This window comes from Sander vitreus, chromosome 6 (genome assembly GCF_031162955.1).
Source record: "Sander vitreus isolate 19-12246 chromosome 6, sanVit1, whole genome shotgun sequence".
NCBI classification, from domain to species: Eukaryota; Metazoa; Chordata; class Actinopteri; order Perciformes; family Percidae; genus Sander; species Sander vitreus.
Window position 1 is genome coordinate 29,671,350 of NC_135860.1, and position 20,242 is coordinate 29,691,591.

At 38.3% G+C, this 20,242-nt stretch overlaps 3 protein-coding genes across 6 annotated transcripts in view; 1 reads left to right on the plus strand and 2 right to left on the minus strand.

The window, feature by feature from the left end:
• LOC144520051 (TGF-beta receptor type-2-like) overlaps window positions 1-3,526 on the plus strand; it is a 52,134-nt gene extending 48,608 nt beyond the window's left edge. For both annotated transcript variants that reach the window (XM_078253663.1, XM_078253664.1), the window contains exon 10: window positions 1,962-3,526. In XM_078253663.1, coding sequence (XP_078109789.1) covers window positions 1,962-2,222 — 261 coding nt within the window. In that variant the 3' untranslated portion in view covers window positions 2,223-3,526. The remainder of the gene's footprint in view (window positions 1-1,961) is intronic.
• A 10,464-nt stretch (window positions 3,527-13,990) lies between these two features.
• kiaa1143 (KIAA1143 ortholog) lies at window positions 13,991-16,016 on the minus strand. The gene is made up of 3 exons (XM_078253666.1): window positions 15,777-16,016; window positions 14,791-14,938; window positions 13,991-14,557 (listed from the first exon to the last, which is right to left on the minus strand). The coding sequence occupies exons 1-3, from the start codon at window positions 15,888-15,890 to the stop codon at window positions 14,346-14,348; spliced, it is 474 nt and encodes a 157-aa protein (XP_078109792.1). The 5' UTR covers window positions 15,891-16,016; the 3' UTR covers window positions 13,991-14,345.
• An 856-nt stretch (window positions 16,017-16,872) lies between these two features.
• preb (prolactin regulatory element binding) overlaps window positions 16,873-20,242 on the minus strand; it is a 16,200-nt gene continuing 12,830 nt past the window's right edge. For all 3 annotated transcript variants that reach the window (XM_078253668.1, XM_078253667.1, XM_078253669.1), the window contains exons 8-10: window positions 18,474-18,546; window positions 18,214-18,373; window positions 16,873-18,116 (exon numbers count right to left, since the gene is read on the minus strand). In XM_078253668.1, coding sequence (XP_078109794.1) covers window positions 18,022-18,116; window positions 18,214-18,373; window positions 18,474-18,546 — 328 coding nt within the window. In that variant the 3' untranslated portion in view covers window positions 16,873-18,021. The remainder of the gene's footprint in view (window positions 18,117-18,213; window positions 18,374-18,473; window positions 18,547-20,242) is intronic.

Here is a 20,242-nt window from a genome sequence, read left to right on the forward strand (position 1 = left end):
AATACGCACCATTATTGAACATTTTCTAGGAAATTTATATTTATTTTTTAGGGCGCATACGTTCCACAGTAGTTTTGTATACATGATGGAGGCAGATGAGAAAATGTTGCTCAGCGTACTGAATGGACAATTTACATTCAGTCAGGTAGGCTCACCATTTCGATGGCTCTTAAATGCCTGCGCTGCCCTCTGGTGTTCTCAAACAGACATTACAGACAACAGAAGCATCGCTGCATTTGTATTTGATTTTAATCGCTTGACAGCCATATTATTTTTACACGAACGAAGCACAGAAAAGGCAGAGAAAAGGCAGCTATAGAATACATGCTGAGATAAATGGTTTAGACTTTTTTTAGATTAATCTTAATATATATTCAATACATGAACATTCTTCAATTCCAACCAAAAATTAATTATGCTACTTTGTACATAATACATTAAATAATACATTATTCTGACCGCATTAATATTCAACTCCATGATGATTATTACACCGTGACACCCTTGAACACTATTGTAATATCATACAAATGTGTCTTTCACTTACAAAGAAACGTGCATACACTTATGAACATCTGCATGTATTTCACTTTCTGTTTTGGACATTTGATCCAACATGCACAAGCGGTAAACTAACACATTGTGAAATCAATGGTAACTGTATGTTGGGGTTACATACTGTATGTTGTTGGTAAAATGCAGCCAACAACGCGTAATAGAATGATTAGCACAGGAGCAGAACAAGGCTGTCATATCATTGTTTTTTTACACATTGTTCACACGTTGGGATGGCTGTGTGTGTGTGTGTGTGTGTGTGTGTGTGTGTGTGAGAGAGTGAATGGGTGAGTGAATGGGTGAATGCTGGCTTATGTTGTGAAGTGCTTTAATTGGTCTCTAAAGACTAGAAACTATATAAATGGAGCCCCTCTGACCCGCTGGCTGTAACTGTCCCTCCTGCTCCGGAGAACGCCTCCCAACTGCGTCAGACCACTCCCCTACCAGCAAGCTGTAACGCGTGTTTTCTCCTTGACAACCAACAACAAGTGCCATTTTGTTTTGTTCTAGTTAAATGACCATGGAAAACAGTTCAATGGTCTTTCTAAACCATTTTATTTCTATGCTACTGCCATCTTACTCCTGAACTCAGGTCTGGCCAGGGATGTAGGTGGTGATGGTACGCTTGGGTCCTGATGTTGATGATGATGATAATAATGATGATGATGATAATAATAATGATGATGATGATGATGATGATGATGTGTGATGATGGTGATGATCATGCAGAAAAGGCTAGGTTGTTATTATTACTATTTATTGCCTGGATTTGTATTTCTATGGTATTTCTTAGTGTTTGTATATAGCATGTTAGTGTTACTTTTAGTCTTATTATTGATTGTACTGGAATAGATTTGTAGTGATTGGTTGTAGTTTTATTTTGGATGGTGCTCAGATTTGATTAGTGACTGATGATGGTTTTTATATATGTGTGGATTTATTTATGTGGATTTTTTTTTAAATTTTGCACTGGTCTTTATGATGGGAAACTGACACTTTAACTATGGAATGTAGGACTCTAATTATTTTAAGTTATGTGAATGTATGGTTGTATTTCATGTGTTTATTATTCAGTGACCCACTTCATATTGATCTCCTTATTTTGTTGTCTTTTGTTGTGCTGTGTTTCTTATTGTGTTGTCTTGGCATGTACGCCTTGCTGCACCACAAATTGCTCCCCTGGGACAACATCAATAAAGTTGAGTTGAAATGCTCTGGTGTATGATGCTCCAGTGCCAACATGGACCAACAGTGGACTTTTGTAGTATCGGTGGTTATGCGTAAATGGTCATATTGCATTAAAATAACTTGAGGATGGTTGAGAATATGCCACCTTTACGCACACAGTTCAGTGCATTGTATTTAATATGGAGTCTAACATCACTGCTCTCTTCCTCTCTGTACAGGGCGTGGCGGTGATCTGTGCGACCATCATGGAATGCTGGGACCACGACCCAGAGGCCCGACTCACCGCCCACTGCGTCGCTGAACGCATCTCCGAGTTGGAGGACGAGATGGACAAACTGTCCAGCCGCAGCTCCTCAGCAGAGAAGATCCCTGCGGAGCTGAAGATCCCGATAGAGGTGGAGATCCCGGCAGAGGAGGTGAAAATCACAGAAATACAGGACATCATAGCTGTGGACTGCTCCGTGAGCGATGAGAAGTGAGACAGTTTTACATCTTCATGGACACTGCGGGACATTTTTCAACAAGGGCACTTATTCTGCTTTGATGAAATTGAAGATTCAGCCGTCATGTTCAGGAGTTGAGCTCCTGCATCCAAAGACTTTGAATTGAGTCCCTGTGTCATATCATATTCTAGCCCGGCAAAGTGGGTCTCTGGGTGAGGCTTTTGGTCTTCACTGCTTCTAAAATGTAACAAATTGCCTTAATCAGCTGAAAATCTAAAGAGCCAAAACGTTAACTGGAAGTTTCCAAAGATATGCTGAACATGGAGACAGTATTTCGTTAATAGTCAAACAGGCTCTCTAAGTCACTCTCTTTATGAGAAATGAACAGGGCAATAACTATTAAACCAAAGACATTTGATGTGCACTTTACAATGTGATACTTATGCATTACAGACTTGTATTCATGCAGTCTAACATTTTGGAGTTATTAGGGCAGTTTGTGCCTAAAGTGTCTTTGTGTGTCCCACTTTGAGCCAAAGTGTCAGCAGAGATATTGCCTTAACACTAATGATGCTGTGGACTTCATCCTCGCCAGCAGGAATCCAAAGGAGTGTGTGTGTGTGTGTGTGTGTGTGTGTGTGTGTGTGTGTGTGTGGGTGTGTGTGTGTGTGTGTGTGTGTGTGTGTTTTACCGTGTTGTTTTTACCCAGCTATACTCAAACCTTGTTTTCCAGATGAACAAGCACAATGTACATAGAGACAATAACTGTACATAAGAGACTAATCAACCAACAAGGGAATGTAATCCAACTACTTATCTTTTAATATCAACAGGGAGCAGTGCCAAAGATTTTTTTACCCTGCCTTAAATACTAGGGATGGGCATTCGATTAAATTTTCTTAGTCGATCGTCGGGAGAATTAACGATCGACTATTGATTAATCATTAATATTTTTATATTGAAATTAATGATTTATAAATTAAAAATTCTATGAAAATACAAAAATACAGCGTGTTTTTCCTCGATGAGATCTTAATTACAAGAAGAACAACTTGTGTCAGTTAAACTGGAGGTTAGGCTAAACTTGAAGATATAACGCCCCCGGGTGGTAAAATGTTTAATTGCTGCCACACAGTGAAATTCATTTCATTGCTTCAAGACTCACACTTCGCAACGCAACCAGCATTAGTTTAATCGATAACAAATTAACGTGATCGACAAAATTCTTAATGATCAATTATCGATCGTCAATTAATCATGCCCATCCCTATTAAATACAATTTGTGTCATTTGTAAAATATTGTAAATCTTTTTTGAATTAAAGATATTTCTGCATTCTATATGAAGATGTTATTTTGTTATTGTGTGAATGCTGATTTACTAGCATACACAGTATTTTTATCCGATTCTTCCGTACGATTTTTGGTCACCTACTACTTCTGCATACTTTCAGCTACAAAAACCATTGAAATATCAAAATGTTCAGTTCTTTAAAGACATTTGTGCTTGTATTAAACTTTTCTCCACCATTTATGCTTTTTAAAATATTAAGCTTTTTTCTTTTTATATTGAAAGTCAATGGAGCAATCTTTAAATCCTCTTCAGGCTTCACTTTTTTTGAATCTCATACTATGATTTTTTCGACATACTATACTATGACTTTTTTCGACATGCTATACTATACATTTTTTTTGACATGCTATACTATGACTTTATCACTTTTTTTGATATTACTTTATCACTTTTTTCGACATGCTATACTATGACTTTTTTCGATATGACATCACTTTTTTGACATACTATACTGACTTTTTATCAATTTTTTTGAGCTACTATACTATGTCTTTGACATGCTATACTATGACTATCACTTTTTTCGACATACTATAATATGATTTTTTTATTACTTTTTATACTATGACTTTCGACATGTTGTACTTTCACTTTTTTAATCACGTTTTTCGACATCTCATACTATGACTTTTTTATACATTTTTTTGACATACTATACTATGAATTTTTTCACTTTTTTTGACATGTTATACTATGACCTTTTCGACATTCTGTGATGGTGAGCAGCGGAAAGAGGACCCAAACGCAGGGAGAAGGCAGGCAGGCAGGCAGGCAGAAGGTTTGAACTCAAGGTTTTATTTAACAAAAACACGGCAGCACGGGGGCTGGAAAAAACACGGGGGGAAACAACTTACTGGGAAAAACTTACAAGAACAAAAGAATGCAGGGAAGAGTCCAACAAAGGCACATGGCTGAGACACGCTGACAGTGAACAAGCAAACAGGGCAAAAACACGAACTGACCGGACGTAGACACACACTGACGGGCAAAACACAAGGAATCCAAAACTGAGGAAGGCAAAGACAACGAGATACATCCAAAAAGTCCCCAGAGCAAAAGATAACAAAAAAAACCACAGGTAAGTTTTCAAAAAACACACTAGACAGGATACAGGCACAAACTAACTGGGCAAGGACACAAACAGATGCAAACAAGCTGACAAGCCACAAGGGCTAAATACACTGGGTAATGAGGTAACGAGGGGCAGGTGACACAGCAGGCAAAACACATTAGGAGAGACATGGTAATCAACAAAAGTGGGCAAACAGGAAGTAAAACTGGACAAGACAAGACAGAAAACCAGACTTTCAAAATAAAACAGGAAACAGAAATATACACAGAGAACAGAATGCACAAAACAGGATAAATTCACACAACGGAACAGAAATATACAGAAAGATGTACATATACAAAAACAGGAAACATACAGAAATCATAATACAGGCAACAGAAATGTCCACAACCACAACACATACTATACTATGACTTTTTATCACTTTTTTTGACATACTGTGCTATGACTGTTTTCAGTAGCATCTGTTTGATATCACAGCGGCTCAGTGGTTAACACCACTCCAAATGGCACCAGCAGGAATTATGAACTGCAGACCCTGACCCAGGTTTGATTCCCAGTATAATGTTTTTCGACATATTATACTATGACTTCTTCATCACTTTTTTCTACATACTATGCTGTATATATACTGACTTGTTTCAATATGATATACTATGACTTTTTTATGACTTTTTTTACACATACTATACAAAGACTTTTTATTCACTTTTTCCGACATACTATACTATGACTTTTTGATATACTATACTATGACTTTTTGATATACTATACTATGACTTTTTGATGGCTTTTTTCAACATACTGTGCTATGACTTTTTGCAACATACTATATTATGACTTTTTTATGACTTTTTCGACATACTATACTATGACTGTTTTATCACTTTTTGACATCCTATACTATGACTTTTTTTTGACATAATATATGACTTTTTAATGACTTTTTTTCCAACATGCTATACTATGACTTTTTTCGACATACTATACTATGCCTTTTTCATGAATTTTTCCCACAAACTTTACTATGACTTTTTTTATTACACTATACTTTGACTTTTATGACTTTTTTCGACATACCTATACTATTACTTTTCGACATACCTTTACTATGACTTATATTATATATAATATTCCACTTTTGTTCAACATTTCAATAAAATTCATACTAATTAAAACCGTTCCCACTATTCCAACTATAAAATTCTACTTCGCCTTCTTCTTACACATTTAGCTTTTTAACATTCACGAGAATTTTCTGCAGGAAATGAATTTTCTAGTTCATTCTGAAATTCAATTAAACCTGGTAGCAAGATACAAACTGCTGAAGACTGTAGTGGATTTTTTCACTTAGAATTTTGGGATTACATTTTACTTGAAGGAATCTACATAAGAGTGACATGACACTGTCATGAACGTGTCATAAACATTATAAACAAGTCATAAACATTTATGACATAACGCTTCTTTCAGTAAGTGTCATTTGGTTTTTGTCATGACAAGTTATGGTTATGGTTAGGGTTAGGGTTCATGTGTCATGACAGTGTCATGTGTTCATGACAGTGTCATGTCACTCTTATGTAGATACCTTCAAGTAAAGTATTATCGAAGTTTGTTCTTGTTTTTTTTTGCTTTCATGAGAAAGGCCCAATCTTAAAAAGTATATTTTAGCAAACTAGCTAAGTTGTTAAGTAGTTTATCTCTGCCACCTTTCATTGTGTTGACAGACGGGTTATGTCATTTTGGAAAACTAGGAAGACATTGACATCCGTCTGACCAGATTGGAGCGATCTTCAAGAAATCTCTGGAGGTCTTTGAAGTTGGGTCAGTCATGGCTGCTGTACAGAGACAGATTGAGTGTGCACTTTCTGAGACATATCTGTACATAATGGTACAAAAAATCATTGTATGTATTTATAGATGTTGCTCAGTTGTTATCTTTAAAGCACATTTGATAGGATGCTTCTGGAGATATTTAAGACAAATAAAATCAACTTTTCAAAACAGAATCATGTTTGTTTTAGCACAATACTGAATTGATTGGCTATCTCTGCTCAGAGCATACATTTTATTACAGTAATCGTTTGCACTAAGGAAATAAGTTGCTTGAGTTTTACTCTGTTTCAGTTGTCTCTTTAGACTAGAGCATCCTCACTGTAAGTGTAAATCTTAGGGGGTTGATAAAAACAAGGCTTGGTTCTGTCTTGCAACAACTGCAAAACTCCAAACTTACTTTTACTTCTCCTGCATTGTCCAGTTCCTCTGTCTTCATCTACCATCTGTCCTGCATTAGTTTGGTCCAAGTGTGCTTATTCCTCAGCTCACTTTACTTCTCCCTCCTCATTTAGATTATCAGTTTCAGCCTCTCCTCTCTCCTTTTTTAGCTTAATTTTCCTTTCACTTCATCACACTCCCTCTAGTTTTCTGCGTATTCCTCTTCCTCTAGGACGTACACCCCCCCGCCCCCCCAAGCCTATTGTCCACCTACTATATAAAACTATATAAATGATCTCAGGATTGTTCACTGGTAAGGCAGAAGAATGGAGCCTCTCTCTACTTTTTACGGCATTAAGGTGATAACTATTGTACAGCCCACTGCTGCCACTGCGTTTTCATCACATTATCTACTAATTATAATACTTTTTCTTCGCGAGCTTGTCTACCCCTTCTTTTCGTTTCTTGCCTCATCTAAGCCTGCTCTCTTTTTCTGTCACTTTCACCACACTCTATTTCTTTTACTAATTTTGTGCATTCTTGTACGTTCAACTTTCCCTTAAAGTCATGTTTCTTCTCCCATTGTCTCATAAAACTTCACATTTCTTTTTCCCTTCTGCAACATATACTTTCCATCTCCTGTCAACTTTCCTCATTGTCTTTTGCAACAATTGTTACCCATTTAATATACAAAGTATATTATATTTTTATTGTTAAAAAAATATATTTTTAACTTATATTATATCTTATTGTTTATAAGATTTATCTTTAACTTATATTATATCTTGTTTATAAGATTTATCTTTAACTTCCCTCCTGAATCACTTGATTTCATTCACGTGAGCTGCATACCTTGTGCAGTGAACCTCGTCACTGGAGACGCTCTTTTATCAATCAAGTGATTACAGTTTATATACTGACCTTTCCCTGTTAAGACACCACACTGTCTGATTTCCCTACAGAGTCTCTCACCCTGTTTCTTAGGAGTAGCGAGCTCCCTTTACTCTCTTTTAACGTGTGCACGTTATTACCTGTAGTCTTCTCACATAGGCATGTCTCTCATAGACGGTAGATATTTATTTTCTTTTACCTATCGACTACTTGTTATTACTTTATTTCTGATTGTCTTGTCACTAGGTAAACGCATACTAGATATTCAGAATAAGTTGTACGGGGCTTATAATGTCACTAGAAAACTATTTATCCTAGCGAAATCACCGTTTTGTCTTAAACAAGTAGCCTTTCCGGATAAAGAAATACATTTGATCTCACATAGGAATCTGTCTCCAGTGGTTCTGTCTGCTGTTAAAAAAGTGGGAACTGGACTCTGTGGAAACAGCAATTCAAGCTGGAGGTCGTCGTTCAAGGAGTCACCAAAGGACTCCCCCGTGCACGGTGTTTCAGGACCCAAAACCTTGTAGGGGAGGAAGGATGTTAGGCCCTGGCGTCAAAGGACCAAGTTGTTAGGATAATTATTTATCAAAGAATGGACAAAATCACTAGCCTGACATCGTCATACTCTTCTATTCTAGATTCTAGTTCCCTGAATTTAGCTGAATATATAGACCACGCCCATTTCCACCTATCATTTTGAACTGCGGCTCATTTCTGACCAAACTAGAGAGTAGTAAACAAGCCTGACCAAAACAGAACAGGCATCCTAAATCCGACCTGAGCTCAACACAGTTACTGTAAACTGAAGCACTGAGCTGTGTGACAGCTGTCAGAAAGAGACAGACACTATATTTTCACTAAAAAAGAACTTGAACAGCCTAATTGGTATTAAAAATAGGCCTAACAAAAGATTACAGCGTTGCTGAGGGTTTAGAAATTTAAAATAAAAACACGGGTTTCAACTTTCCAACTGAGACGGCACTGCACGTCTCCTTTATTATTTAATACACAGTCAAAATAATTCACACAGAATTCAACACTTCCTCTTCACCTTTCACAATAAAAGCTTCGGGCACCCTCTGTGAGTTAACATCCTCTGAACATTACATTGAAAGGTTGCACACATAAAATACCTTACAACAGTTTACCTAACTTTTTATGGTATGTAAGGTAAATACCATAAGTTGGTCACTAACAAATGTGATTTTTGTGAAATTTTATTTAAATGTGACAATTTCATCTGAAAAGATTTTGAAAACATGATTTTATTTAGAAATGTTTTAAAACAGCCTACCTTAGTTTATTCAACGCTTTTTTGTTTGTTTTGTTATTTGTATAGCACCTTTCACAGATAAAAATCACAAAGTGCTCTCACAATAAAATGTAATACAATACAACAAATTAAAATAGAAGAAAATTTAAATACAAATAGAAAACATAAACAACCATAAAAACCTTCTTTTTAAAAGATTCAACAGAATTTAGAACGTTGAGAGAGAGGCAAGGCATTCCACAGCCTAGGAGCCACTGCTTGGAATGATCAATCCCCTCTAGTTTTCAAATGAGTGCAGGGAAGCACTAATAGCGTCTGACCTAATGACCTCCGACTACGGGTGGGAGTATGAAGCTCTATCAAGTCAGAGATGTAGGGAGGAACTTGACCGTGCAGGGCTCTAAAAGTAAATTGAATTCTATACTGGACTGGACTTTTGTTAATGTGAGTTAAAAGGCTTGCAGCAGAGTTCTGAACAGCCTGGAGACGGTAAAGCTCCTTCTTACTCAAACAAAAAAAGAGCCTTTTGTGACGGTCAACATAGCCAGCATCTAGCTGACATTAGTCTTGCATTGCCAGACCTTTCTCCTCGGCGTTGAGGAGTAAAGTCTGGCCACACCACAGATCCATTCCAAGACTGGAGAAGAAAAAAAAACGCTCTGGGTTGTTTGCGTTTCTTTAAATCAGTTACAATCGTCTTGGCCGGTGCTAAGCTCTGGACGCAGCGACGCTGGCTCTGCAAAATGGTCTCGGAAAGTGTTTCGGTGGAACATTTGAACCTCGCAAAAGAAAACGCCACATAAAATATTAAATGAAGTTAACTGTTCACAAAATACAGTAATGTGAGCTATTTAAATTAGATGGATAAAACAATAAACGTAATTGTATAAGTGTATCGCAGTGTGTAGTTTTGTCCGTAGAAATTCCCACCAATCGGCTCCAAATCGTCCCAGTTAGGTAGTAAATGACGTGAACATAATCTCTGTATATCTTTACAATCATTGTCCGAGGGAAACAAGCAGGCCGCTCTTATTGCAAGATCCAAATTTTCCTCAAAACTCGCCATTCCCAGCGTTTAGCTTGCTAGCTCAGTTTGTTGTTGTTTCCAAAAGCAAACAAGAGTTTGACAACGGCAACACGCAGAGAGCGGAAGACGGACATCCTGCATTTCAGGCAATTATCCGGGAAATGTACTTCTGTTGATCCAGACTAAGCTAACATTGACATTGTGGGATGTTGGGTTAAAGGGGTGAGAGAATGATTATATAGGGTATTTTACACTGTTCCTTAAGGTCTCCTAATAGGGTATGTAACATTGGTTGGGCTGAAAATTGCCTGAATGCTATTTTATTAGGCCCTTAACTACCCTGTGAATATGGCTCTATTTCTTCCAAATATGGTATGCTCATGAATATTTAGATGAGCTGCGCGCTGATTGGTTTGAGCGAACCACATAGAAACACATTGGAGACGAGACAGCAGGTCTCATATTTCAGACACTGCAAAGTTATACGTTGTCGGGCTATTTCGTTATTAAATTCACTTCTGAGACTTTTTTATGTGAGAAAGCAACTATATAAAGCTCAAATATGGGCTGTTTTACTAAAATTGATGGCTAACTGCAAATTTGGTAAGACGTGTCGGACTTTAGGAGCTCCACGCAGTCTGACGAGAAAACAGCAACCTCCATACCCAGGGAAAGTCCCCGTTTCTCGGTTACTGGACTGAATGTAGCACAGTCTGAACACAGCAGACATACTATATTTTTAAATGAGAATAAAGATGCAAAAATGATAATTCTCTTATATAGTAAAACATATTGCATCTGGGAAAATATTCAAAATTAGATTTTTTTTTTTTTTTCAAAATCGTTTGTAGATTTCATCTCTTACAGGATTCCTACTAGTGTTCATTTTGTCACCTATTTTTTATTTAGTCTTAGTCTTGTGCCAAATGTCCTTGTTAGTTTTAGTCATTCACGTATCTTTTTTTGTTAGTCAAGTTTTAGTTGACTAAAAGTCTCGTCATTTTAGTCTAGTTTTAGTCAACAGAAAAGTCAATATATCTTAAAAAAAAGAAAAAAAAGAGCACAAAACAACTGTCGGCGAGATTAAAGAACGGCTTGTTTATTGCTATAGACATATAGTCAAAATTAAAAGATTTATAATGTAATAACTTATATCCCCAGTGAATTGCTGAACATCCACTAGATAGGAAAAGGGTATTTTACAATAACTTTGAATGCACCACAAGGCTTACCAGTTTCAAGTGAAGTGCGGTAGGTGGTGACTGTTGGACGTCCCACTGTTGGAATCCTTTACAGTTAAATACAGTCACACTTAGTTTTTATTTTATGCAAAACATTTTAGAGAAAATCAAATATCTTGATATTCTTGACCAAATACCTAGATGTCGATATTGCGATGATATTGTATGGTTATATAGATTGGTGCTTTAAGAAAATGTTATTTACACAATGGGATTTTTGATAATCTCCAGAAATGATTTAATGACTTATGGGTAAAGATAAAAAAATAGAACAGCTAGAACAGTCTGGTAAGTTCAAAAAATGACATAACTTCACCGTCATTCAGCCTGTAAATCTAAGACGAGTCTCCTATTGCGACGTCGATATACCATTGATATATTGCCCAGCCCTAGCCCCCGGGGACGAGAAGCGGGGCGCACAAAGCAAAAGTCTGCTGTCCTGCAGCGCGTGCTCAATACTTCTTTTACAATCCTATTGTCATGTTTTTCTGCCACAAACGTTGCCTTGTTGCACATATCGCCGCGGCTTGCTGGTCTGGTGTGCAGTATTTGGTGATCCCTGGGACGGATGGATCATGTGGTGGGCTGCGCACTGGATCACAGCTGTGCTCCTGTATCGGGCAGTGGCACACAACTTGGCATCTTACGTTGGATCATCTTTTACTATTTCAAAGTGCACCCACATTTAAGATTTTCTTTTCCCAGACATTTTCAGTTAAAAGGTTTAAATCCCTGCCGCCAAGATGCTCCTCCATCCATTATGGATCATGGAAAGTGAAACTTAAATCTGTTACGGGGCAGCTGGATTTATTCACACAGTTTAAAAAGATGTTTTAATAGCTTCTTTCTTTGCACATTTTTATTTACAGCATTATATGTTGATATTTATGTCTTAATATGCTGTATATTAACTAATAGGGAGAGAACAGGTAGTTATATGTTAAATCTGACATTGAGCAGCCCCAAATAGCCAAAATGGCATGATCCTCATTTCATAACGCCTCTGCGAAGATTCGACTGGGAGATTGGCAATTTGGGGTCAACCCTAAATATGACAATGTGATAAACACGTTATCTTTGTTTCTAAACAAACTACTAATTGAGCCGCTAGTGTCTGACAGCACTTCGCTGCCAAGCGGCGCAATGTGGAGATCACATTTCAGTAGCTTTTTAGTAGCATGTGAACTGGAGTTGCTAAAATCTCATTATGGGCACTCCAATCAGTCTCATACGTGGGTGGCTGAGACAAGTGCGACACCTACAGTAGTAGGTATACCAGTCTGGTTTTTGGCTCGATATCAAATCGGTTAATAATTGTTTCACCGGCCCAAGCCTAGTATCTACCAATGTTTGAGTAAACTCGTTCGCATTATCTTAGCTGCTCAGTATGCTCCTGTTATTTTGACTTGTAAAACGTTTAGACTGCTGCGTTGTGTCTTTCCTCTGACCGGTAGCTCTGGGTCTACTGTGTCTGTAAAAAATAAATTAAGATGAGCAGAAGCGCCTGGCTTCTGTGGTCAATGTAGCAGCTTCAGTTGATCATAATGGTCTACTTTGGGCATGCTGTGCTAGACATGTCACACTGTTTCCATGCCCCAAGTAGTTCAGCCATAATTTAGTTTTTTTTAATCACAGATGAAGAGCAGCGCACAGCCCTCTTCCCTAAACTTTGTTTCATTCAGAGTCCCAAACGGGGATCTGTGTCCGTCAGACAGTCTAAATGAAATTCTACCATGCATCACGATGCGTCACCTCCGCAATATTAATATATATTGCTACACATGGTTTTCATCAACAAATTCAGGCAGTCAGATATATACGAACTCCCCTTCGCTCCTGAATATGGCGGAGTTTGAACACAGAAGACAATAGACAAAAGGCAAAAACAAAAAAAGCAGCGCCTGGAAAATCAACAAGTAAGTAGGCAATAATCAATAATGGTCTGTCACTGCATTGACGCAGAGCCACCTAGGTCTAGGTCTGCATCGCTGCAATGATTCATTTCAACACCCCTGCACGCCACTACTGTTGTGCTTTTATAATGTTTGACTGTTTAAATATGAATTGTATATCTATTTTGTAATTGGTTTTTATTATGCGACTGTTTAAGTATTATTGTCCTTTGTTTTTTTACACACCGTGGTATCGACTTTGGTATCGAGCATTGTGTACTTTTGATGCTATTGGTACCGACTGCTAGATTTTTGGTGTCATGACATTCCTACCGAAAACAGTTGGGAATCATCCCTGTGCATACAGTGATAACAGAACTTTGAAGAAACAAAAAACAGGGTAATCAAGATGTTCATTCTGATGGATTTGTTATTCAAGCAAATTGCATATTGGCAAGTTGATTTGTACGGTGTACTAAAATAATTTGAGTTGTCAGTATTACAAAGTATAGACTATTTGGCTCCGAGATGCAAAAATACTGGCACTGTCCTTAAAGGTGCCCTACCACATGTATTTCATTACTTTGTGGTAATGTCTGAAGTTCTAACATGGACTCTAACCCTTGGTTACCTTGTTTCAAGCCATTCTAGCATGGTATAAAAAGCCTGCAGGAAGACTCAGCTCGATTTGTGCCAGTTCTCATTAATATTCAACGAGCTAAGCTGCTTGACTCTGATTGGCTAACAGCTAGCCAAAGAGATGCTGGCCATCAGCATCCTTTACCCAGCGCAACTGGGCAAGCTCATGAATAGTAATGAGGTCAGGCAACAGACTGACCAGCTTTTGTAATTGGCCTGATTTATTTCTTTTCAGTGGCTAGAGCTGACAGGAGGTAGCAGTTCATTTTCACATTCATGACATAACACAAACACATATGGACCTAACATATTTTAAAAAAAATACAAGTAAAAACGGTTTTATGTGGCAGGGAACCTTTAAAAAAAACTACAGAATGGACAGGCTGCAACATGTTGATGAACTCCAGACAGTATCTGTTTTGAGCACAATGTCTGTTAATTTACCTCTGTTTCTATTTGTCAACATTGTGAAACAGTTTACCATTATTCAAATGTCACTTTGATTCCTTTTCGTCACAGGGGTTAAATACAGACTTACATTTCACCAGTAACATTTAGTCCTCCTCTTCCTCCTCATCCCCTCCAAATGACAGAAGGCTATTATTTTTTACTTTCTTTCCAGATTTTTTCTCTTCTGACTCCTCCTCTCCTCCATCACTTTTCTTCTTTTTGCTGGAGCTGGCAGTGATGCCCTGGAATTTATCTGAGGAGGAGCGCTTGGCTGGTTTCTTGAACAGGATTTTACCATCAGGAGGAGGTTCATCATCTGTGGACAAGATGGATGTGTACAATTCATCAAAACACACTTCACAGTTTGTGCAAAGGCAGTGGTTTTCATTTTAGATGCTGGCAGTTGCCTTGACAAAATACATATTTAAATTTTTGTAAAAATGATCTCATCCAGCCTGTGTAGGCTAAATAAAACATTTAGCTGGACAGAACCATTCTGCATGTCTAGTAAAACAAAGAGACCCTCTTGACATATAAAAGAGTTCATGCCTTTCTCTGCGCCACCACCAGTATGGATTTCGTCCTTGATCTTCTTTACGTCCTCTGCGGTCAGGTGTCCTTCTTTTAGAACCACAACTTGGGGTAACTCATCCTCTCGATCACTCCCGTCGTCATCGAGGGTTGGCATCACCTGGCGCTGAAGGGGGAATATGAAACACAGACAAAAAGGTTTTGTTTACCAGATACCCATCCAATGAGAGAAATAACCCAGTTTAAAAATGGTTCGTTCACTGCGCTCTGGGGTGTAGTCTACGTGATACGCAGGTATACGCAGTATACCCACTAAGAAAGCTCCAGGATTCCCATATACCCACATAAAAATGCCCAATGACACGCAACAACATACTTTCCATTATATTTTTTATATACTTTGAATTGTCTTCTGTGTTCTTTTTCTTCGCATAGGCTAAATAAAAAAAAAAGGTATTTTCACCGTAAATCGGTGCATTAAAGCACATCCAAATGCAACAAAAATGAAGTTGCTGACGCTCAAAACTTCCCTGGGGGAGGACACCCAGACCTCCCCACTATGATATGCCCCCCCTTCCCCAAAGGCAGATTATGGCCCATATATATATATACACACACACACACACACACACTACAGTATACCCACTACAACACATTAGACTACTACCACTGACTGCTCTGGATGAACATGAATGAGATTAACGTTAGAAAAAGGAAAGCGGTGTTGCGTGGTTCAAATGAACGGCTCGGGGTTCAACACACAGGTTGTGTTTTAATGAATAGTAAATAATTTAATCAGCGGACTGTACTGTTACCTTAACCCAAAACAATTCAACATAAAGCTGGTAAAAGAGATATAGCTAGCTAGCGCTAATATTTCACTCAAATGGGCTAACGTTATTCGGGTTCTGTGCTGCTAGCTTAACTTTAAGTAACGTAACGTTACAAAACTAACGTTAAGTTAAAAAAAATAACGTTAGCCAAACGACGTAGCTAAACGTTACCTTAGTATCGACAGTCGGTCCTTCTTTATAACCAACATCTTTTTTAAACTTCTTCAGAAAGGACGGTTCCGCTGGTTTCACCCACGACACGCCACTGGCCTTGTTTTTATTCATTACAAAAGGAGTAATACAGTACAAACAGCCAAATGAAATATTGGCCTAAATAGATTTTTTTGGGACAACCAGTTTCACCAAAGATGCTAACCCGTCTCTGGCTTTCACCAAACAATAGCTTACGTCATTAAGATGTGCCGCTGCGAAGTTTCTCCCTCTTCTTTTTGTAGAATGTCGGCAGTGTAGACGCTGCTCAGGGTACTACTGCCCTCCCCAGGCCAGAGTTTGAACTCGATGTTTGTGTACTGCCTTGGATATCAGTTGATTTTTCCTCAATGTGTCCAAAAATTACAGACTACATTAATCTGTCTGTAAAATTGTCAATTGATAGCACTTTAAATAAGCTTTCATATTACAGATCATACTCAAAATTCGCCTTTGTTATCGCTGCTATGATAGAATTCAACGCGTTCAAATTACCTGCTTGAAACTATTTGGTGACCTATGAACTACGTAACTGCGGCCGTTAACGGACGCAACTCTCCGTTAACGGCGCTGACCCATAGAGTCCCGTAGAGAGCGGAACCTGTGTGAGATAGAACGTAGCAATAACAATGACGGAATAATTAACATTTTTTGAATCACAACGTTTAATGTCGTTGGCTTGGGCGTTTTTAACCTTATAAGGGTAGAAATGGCTGTTCAGTTTTTATTTTTATTCTTAGTTTTTTTTTGTTATTTTGTGTATGTTGTGAATGTGTTGTTGGCAATCCTCTTTTCAAATAGAAATTATTTAGGGGTCGTTAAAAAGAGAAAACCAGTGTGGAAGACAGGAGGGTTTTGTTCTGTTTTGTATGCTAATCGAAAATATGATAAAAAAAAATTATAAAAATATTCTTTAAAAAAAATTTCAATGTTGTGTTCAAAATGTGTTGTTTTTGTTGCCCACAAGTAGCAAACAAATAGTTATTGCAGTTTTTTTTTTGTTGTTGTAAAGTTTATAGAGTCAGGATCATGAAGCAAAAAGCATAGAGACCAAGTGTTTTTTTTAGCTACCTATTTTATTTCTCTATCATTTCACCAAGTTAGTTACAATAATATAGGCATTTAAAATCATTCACATTTTTTGTACATCTGCTGGGAACCATTTGCAGTCAGAATGTTTAAATTAAATATCCATCTTTTTCTGTAATAACTTTATCTAGGTTTACACATCTCCCTGCTTCTGATATGCTTAGAGCAACTTTAATTCTCTTTTCTTGTAATAAACTGATTCTCCATTTATATAAGGTTTGCACCTTTATGTTGAAATGTTTAGTTGACACTGGGCAACCCTGTCAAAGTCAAAACATGTAGCTGTAGGTTTGAATTAAAAAATCCCATGCACCGAGACAAACTGATGTTTCAACAAGCTTAACATTTTATCACCAGGGGTCTCATTTATAAAACTGTGGTAGGATTCTTACTAAAAGTGTACCTACGCCCAAAAGTGGCGTACGGCAAAAAAAAAATAAATTCTGATTTATAAAACCGTGCGTACATCTGATTTGCGTGGGAAGTGGCATACTCAGATTTTCAGCCCCGTTTTGTGCGTACGCCACGTTTATAAATGAGACCCCAGTTATTTACCAGAGGACTGCAAAATCTGGTCTCTGCTGCGAACTAGTGAATAAAATGGAAAACACATAAAAAGCAATTATTCTGAGAGGCTAATGGGTTATTCAAAGTGTCCATGTGTAAACAAAAAACAAAACCAGACACATTGTGTCAATCATGTATATATTGTTTACATTGTTCCTTAAATATGTCAATAAAAAGATTCCACCCTTTAAATATTCACAAACCTGAGCCCGTCAACTCTCCAACATGAATCCAAAAAAGATTAGAAAGAATAATTGAGATCAAAGCAAATATAATCGTCTGTCCTGGTTTGATTCCACTGTGTTTACAGGTCTGAGAGGAACAACCCTGAGTAATAGCTGAGGAGGACAATGTCAGGGAACCATAAAAGCTGTTTAGAGTCAGCGCTGCAGCTGGAAGAGCCTTCAATAGCTCAGCTGGGAGTTGTGATGCAGCACTGGCAGGTTTGGATGTTGGACCGAGGACTGCTGATATTGACAGCAGCAAAGCAAGCCATGTGAAGATGTGTCCAAGTACCATCAACCATGACCTGTGACAACATTTGCATGATTTAAATAAATCCTGGAAAGTGGTACTGCAGGAGGAGAACGACTCCCACCACCATGAGGCCACAAAAGAACAACACTAGCCAGATAGGAAAAGATCCTAGAGAAAATGGAAAACAACGGGGCAGATAAGGTGAGGTCTGAAGTTATGACACATGGTCTTCAGTGTGTTCTTTGAATGATGATGCAGGACTTACTTCGGTTGGGAACAGCATGTACCTGACAGCGGCTGTCCACAGCTACACTCAACATGGCTGTTTCATTATTTCCTTTGATATTTTTGCCTTTCAGCGAGTCAGGCAGGAAGGCCAGGTCTGTCACAACAATGCCATGGGACTCCTGTACATAATACAGCTTCTGCACACACAAAGAGTAAGTACAAGTTATCATCGCACAGCAGGGATGCTTGGTTGATTTATGTTCCTCAGTTTGAGATACGTGTCCACGCGGTCTTTACCTGTAGGGAGAAAGCAATGTAGATAGCCACTGATCCTGTTACAGTTCCAAGGCCAAGAAATGTTCCAGAGTCACTGTCAAAGACAAGGTTCAAGTTAAATTATTCTGCAAGAATTAAATATTTTTATCCTAAAAGGTCTGATTAACCTTTCCATACAAAAAAAAACATGTGCTTTTAAGAGAACAAAGTACAGTATACGAGACCATCCTTCCCCTACTGACAAACTGAACTGAAAAAGACTTCGGCATATATACTTGTTCACTTGCCTGGTCAGGTAAACACTGTAGATCAGAAATCTACTTGCCCTTCAAGGACCATACCAGTGTTTTTGCACAATCAGACCAAAACATCCAGTGCACTTACAACTTGCATCATAAATTACTGAAAACCAGAGATGTGGACTTGAGACATGGTCTAGAAGAGTGCATTGGGATTGGATCCCGCGAGACCCAACAAAAATATGGCGAGAGTGGGTGGTTTTAAGCGGGGCTGCAGCTGGGAGCGGTCGGTCCAAAAATAGACAGCGGGTCCCGGGATTTAGGAGCGCTGCTCCTGATCAGTGCTGTAACCGATTGTTAGGTTCGCCTAGCTTGGTTTCATCAGAAAATCGACAACGCACACGGTGCATCCAGTTAAACATCAGCCAAACGCTTTATTAACACTCCTCTATTCCCCCTCTCTCGCGTCTTACTCAGGGCACTGTGCCCCGCCCCTTTCATCCATGCCGACGTGAGGGATCCAATCAACAGGGACTTTAACATGAAATCGGTTAGAGAGTGCGTTAAAAGACAGGGAAACGAAAGTAAATAAAACAACATAAGCAAAAAAAACCACAGCCAACAACACGTTCTAAAATAAGTTAATTAAATAAATGAATACAATGTCACTTTGCACAGTCGGAGTTTACCTCCGTAGGTCATAGCTAAAGCAATAAGCAAGCTAATGCTAAATGGCCAATGCTGAGCTAAACATATTTGCTAACCTATCAGGGTGCGTTTTCAGGTGCCTGACAAAATCAGAAGTGGTTGAGCCAGAATCCTTTATCTTGATACCACATATTTAGTGTTGTAGAATGACTTTGTTGCACCAGTGAGGATGTGAGATGTGTAAGATGTGTGTGTGTGATATTGGGGATTTGGGGTGCATGCTCTGGGTTCATGACTAATTCCTGGCATTAGCATTCGTTTGTTTTGGCCTTGTTGCCTGAAATTGTTAAAGTTCACAGCATTTGGAGAGAGCAGAGTGAGATCAAGCAGATCAAACAGAACACAAGCCTCTGGAACCAACATACAGCAGCAGATGTTAGAGTAATGGATGTAACGATCATGAACGATCATGAATCGGTTAAAAATCAATTTCAATGTGTAAAGATAAAGACCAGTTGAGATTAAAAATAATCTCTATGCAATTTTAAAAACAGCCTAGGGCGTGACGCTAGTTAACATACAGCGGGTAACGTTAGCTGGCTTAAACACGGTTATAATGCTGACAGGTAAACTGTGGCTGTATTTCACTGGAAAGCATTCCAACACCAGGACGTACAAAGGTCTGCAGCTAAAGACACAGAGGAGACTAGCAGCACTTTTAGACAGCATGGACGGGACGGGACTTGAGTGTTGCGTTTGGGTCCAGCTCCGTAAACTTGTGTTGTCGTCAATGTTGTTGTAAAATACTAGGGGTGCAACTGATCACAAAACTCACGGTTCGTATCACGGTTTTGAGTCACGGATCAATTTTCAGATAGTCACAAAAAGGGGGGAATTTAAATG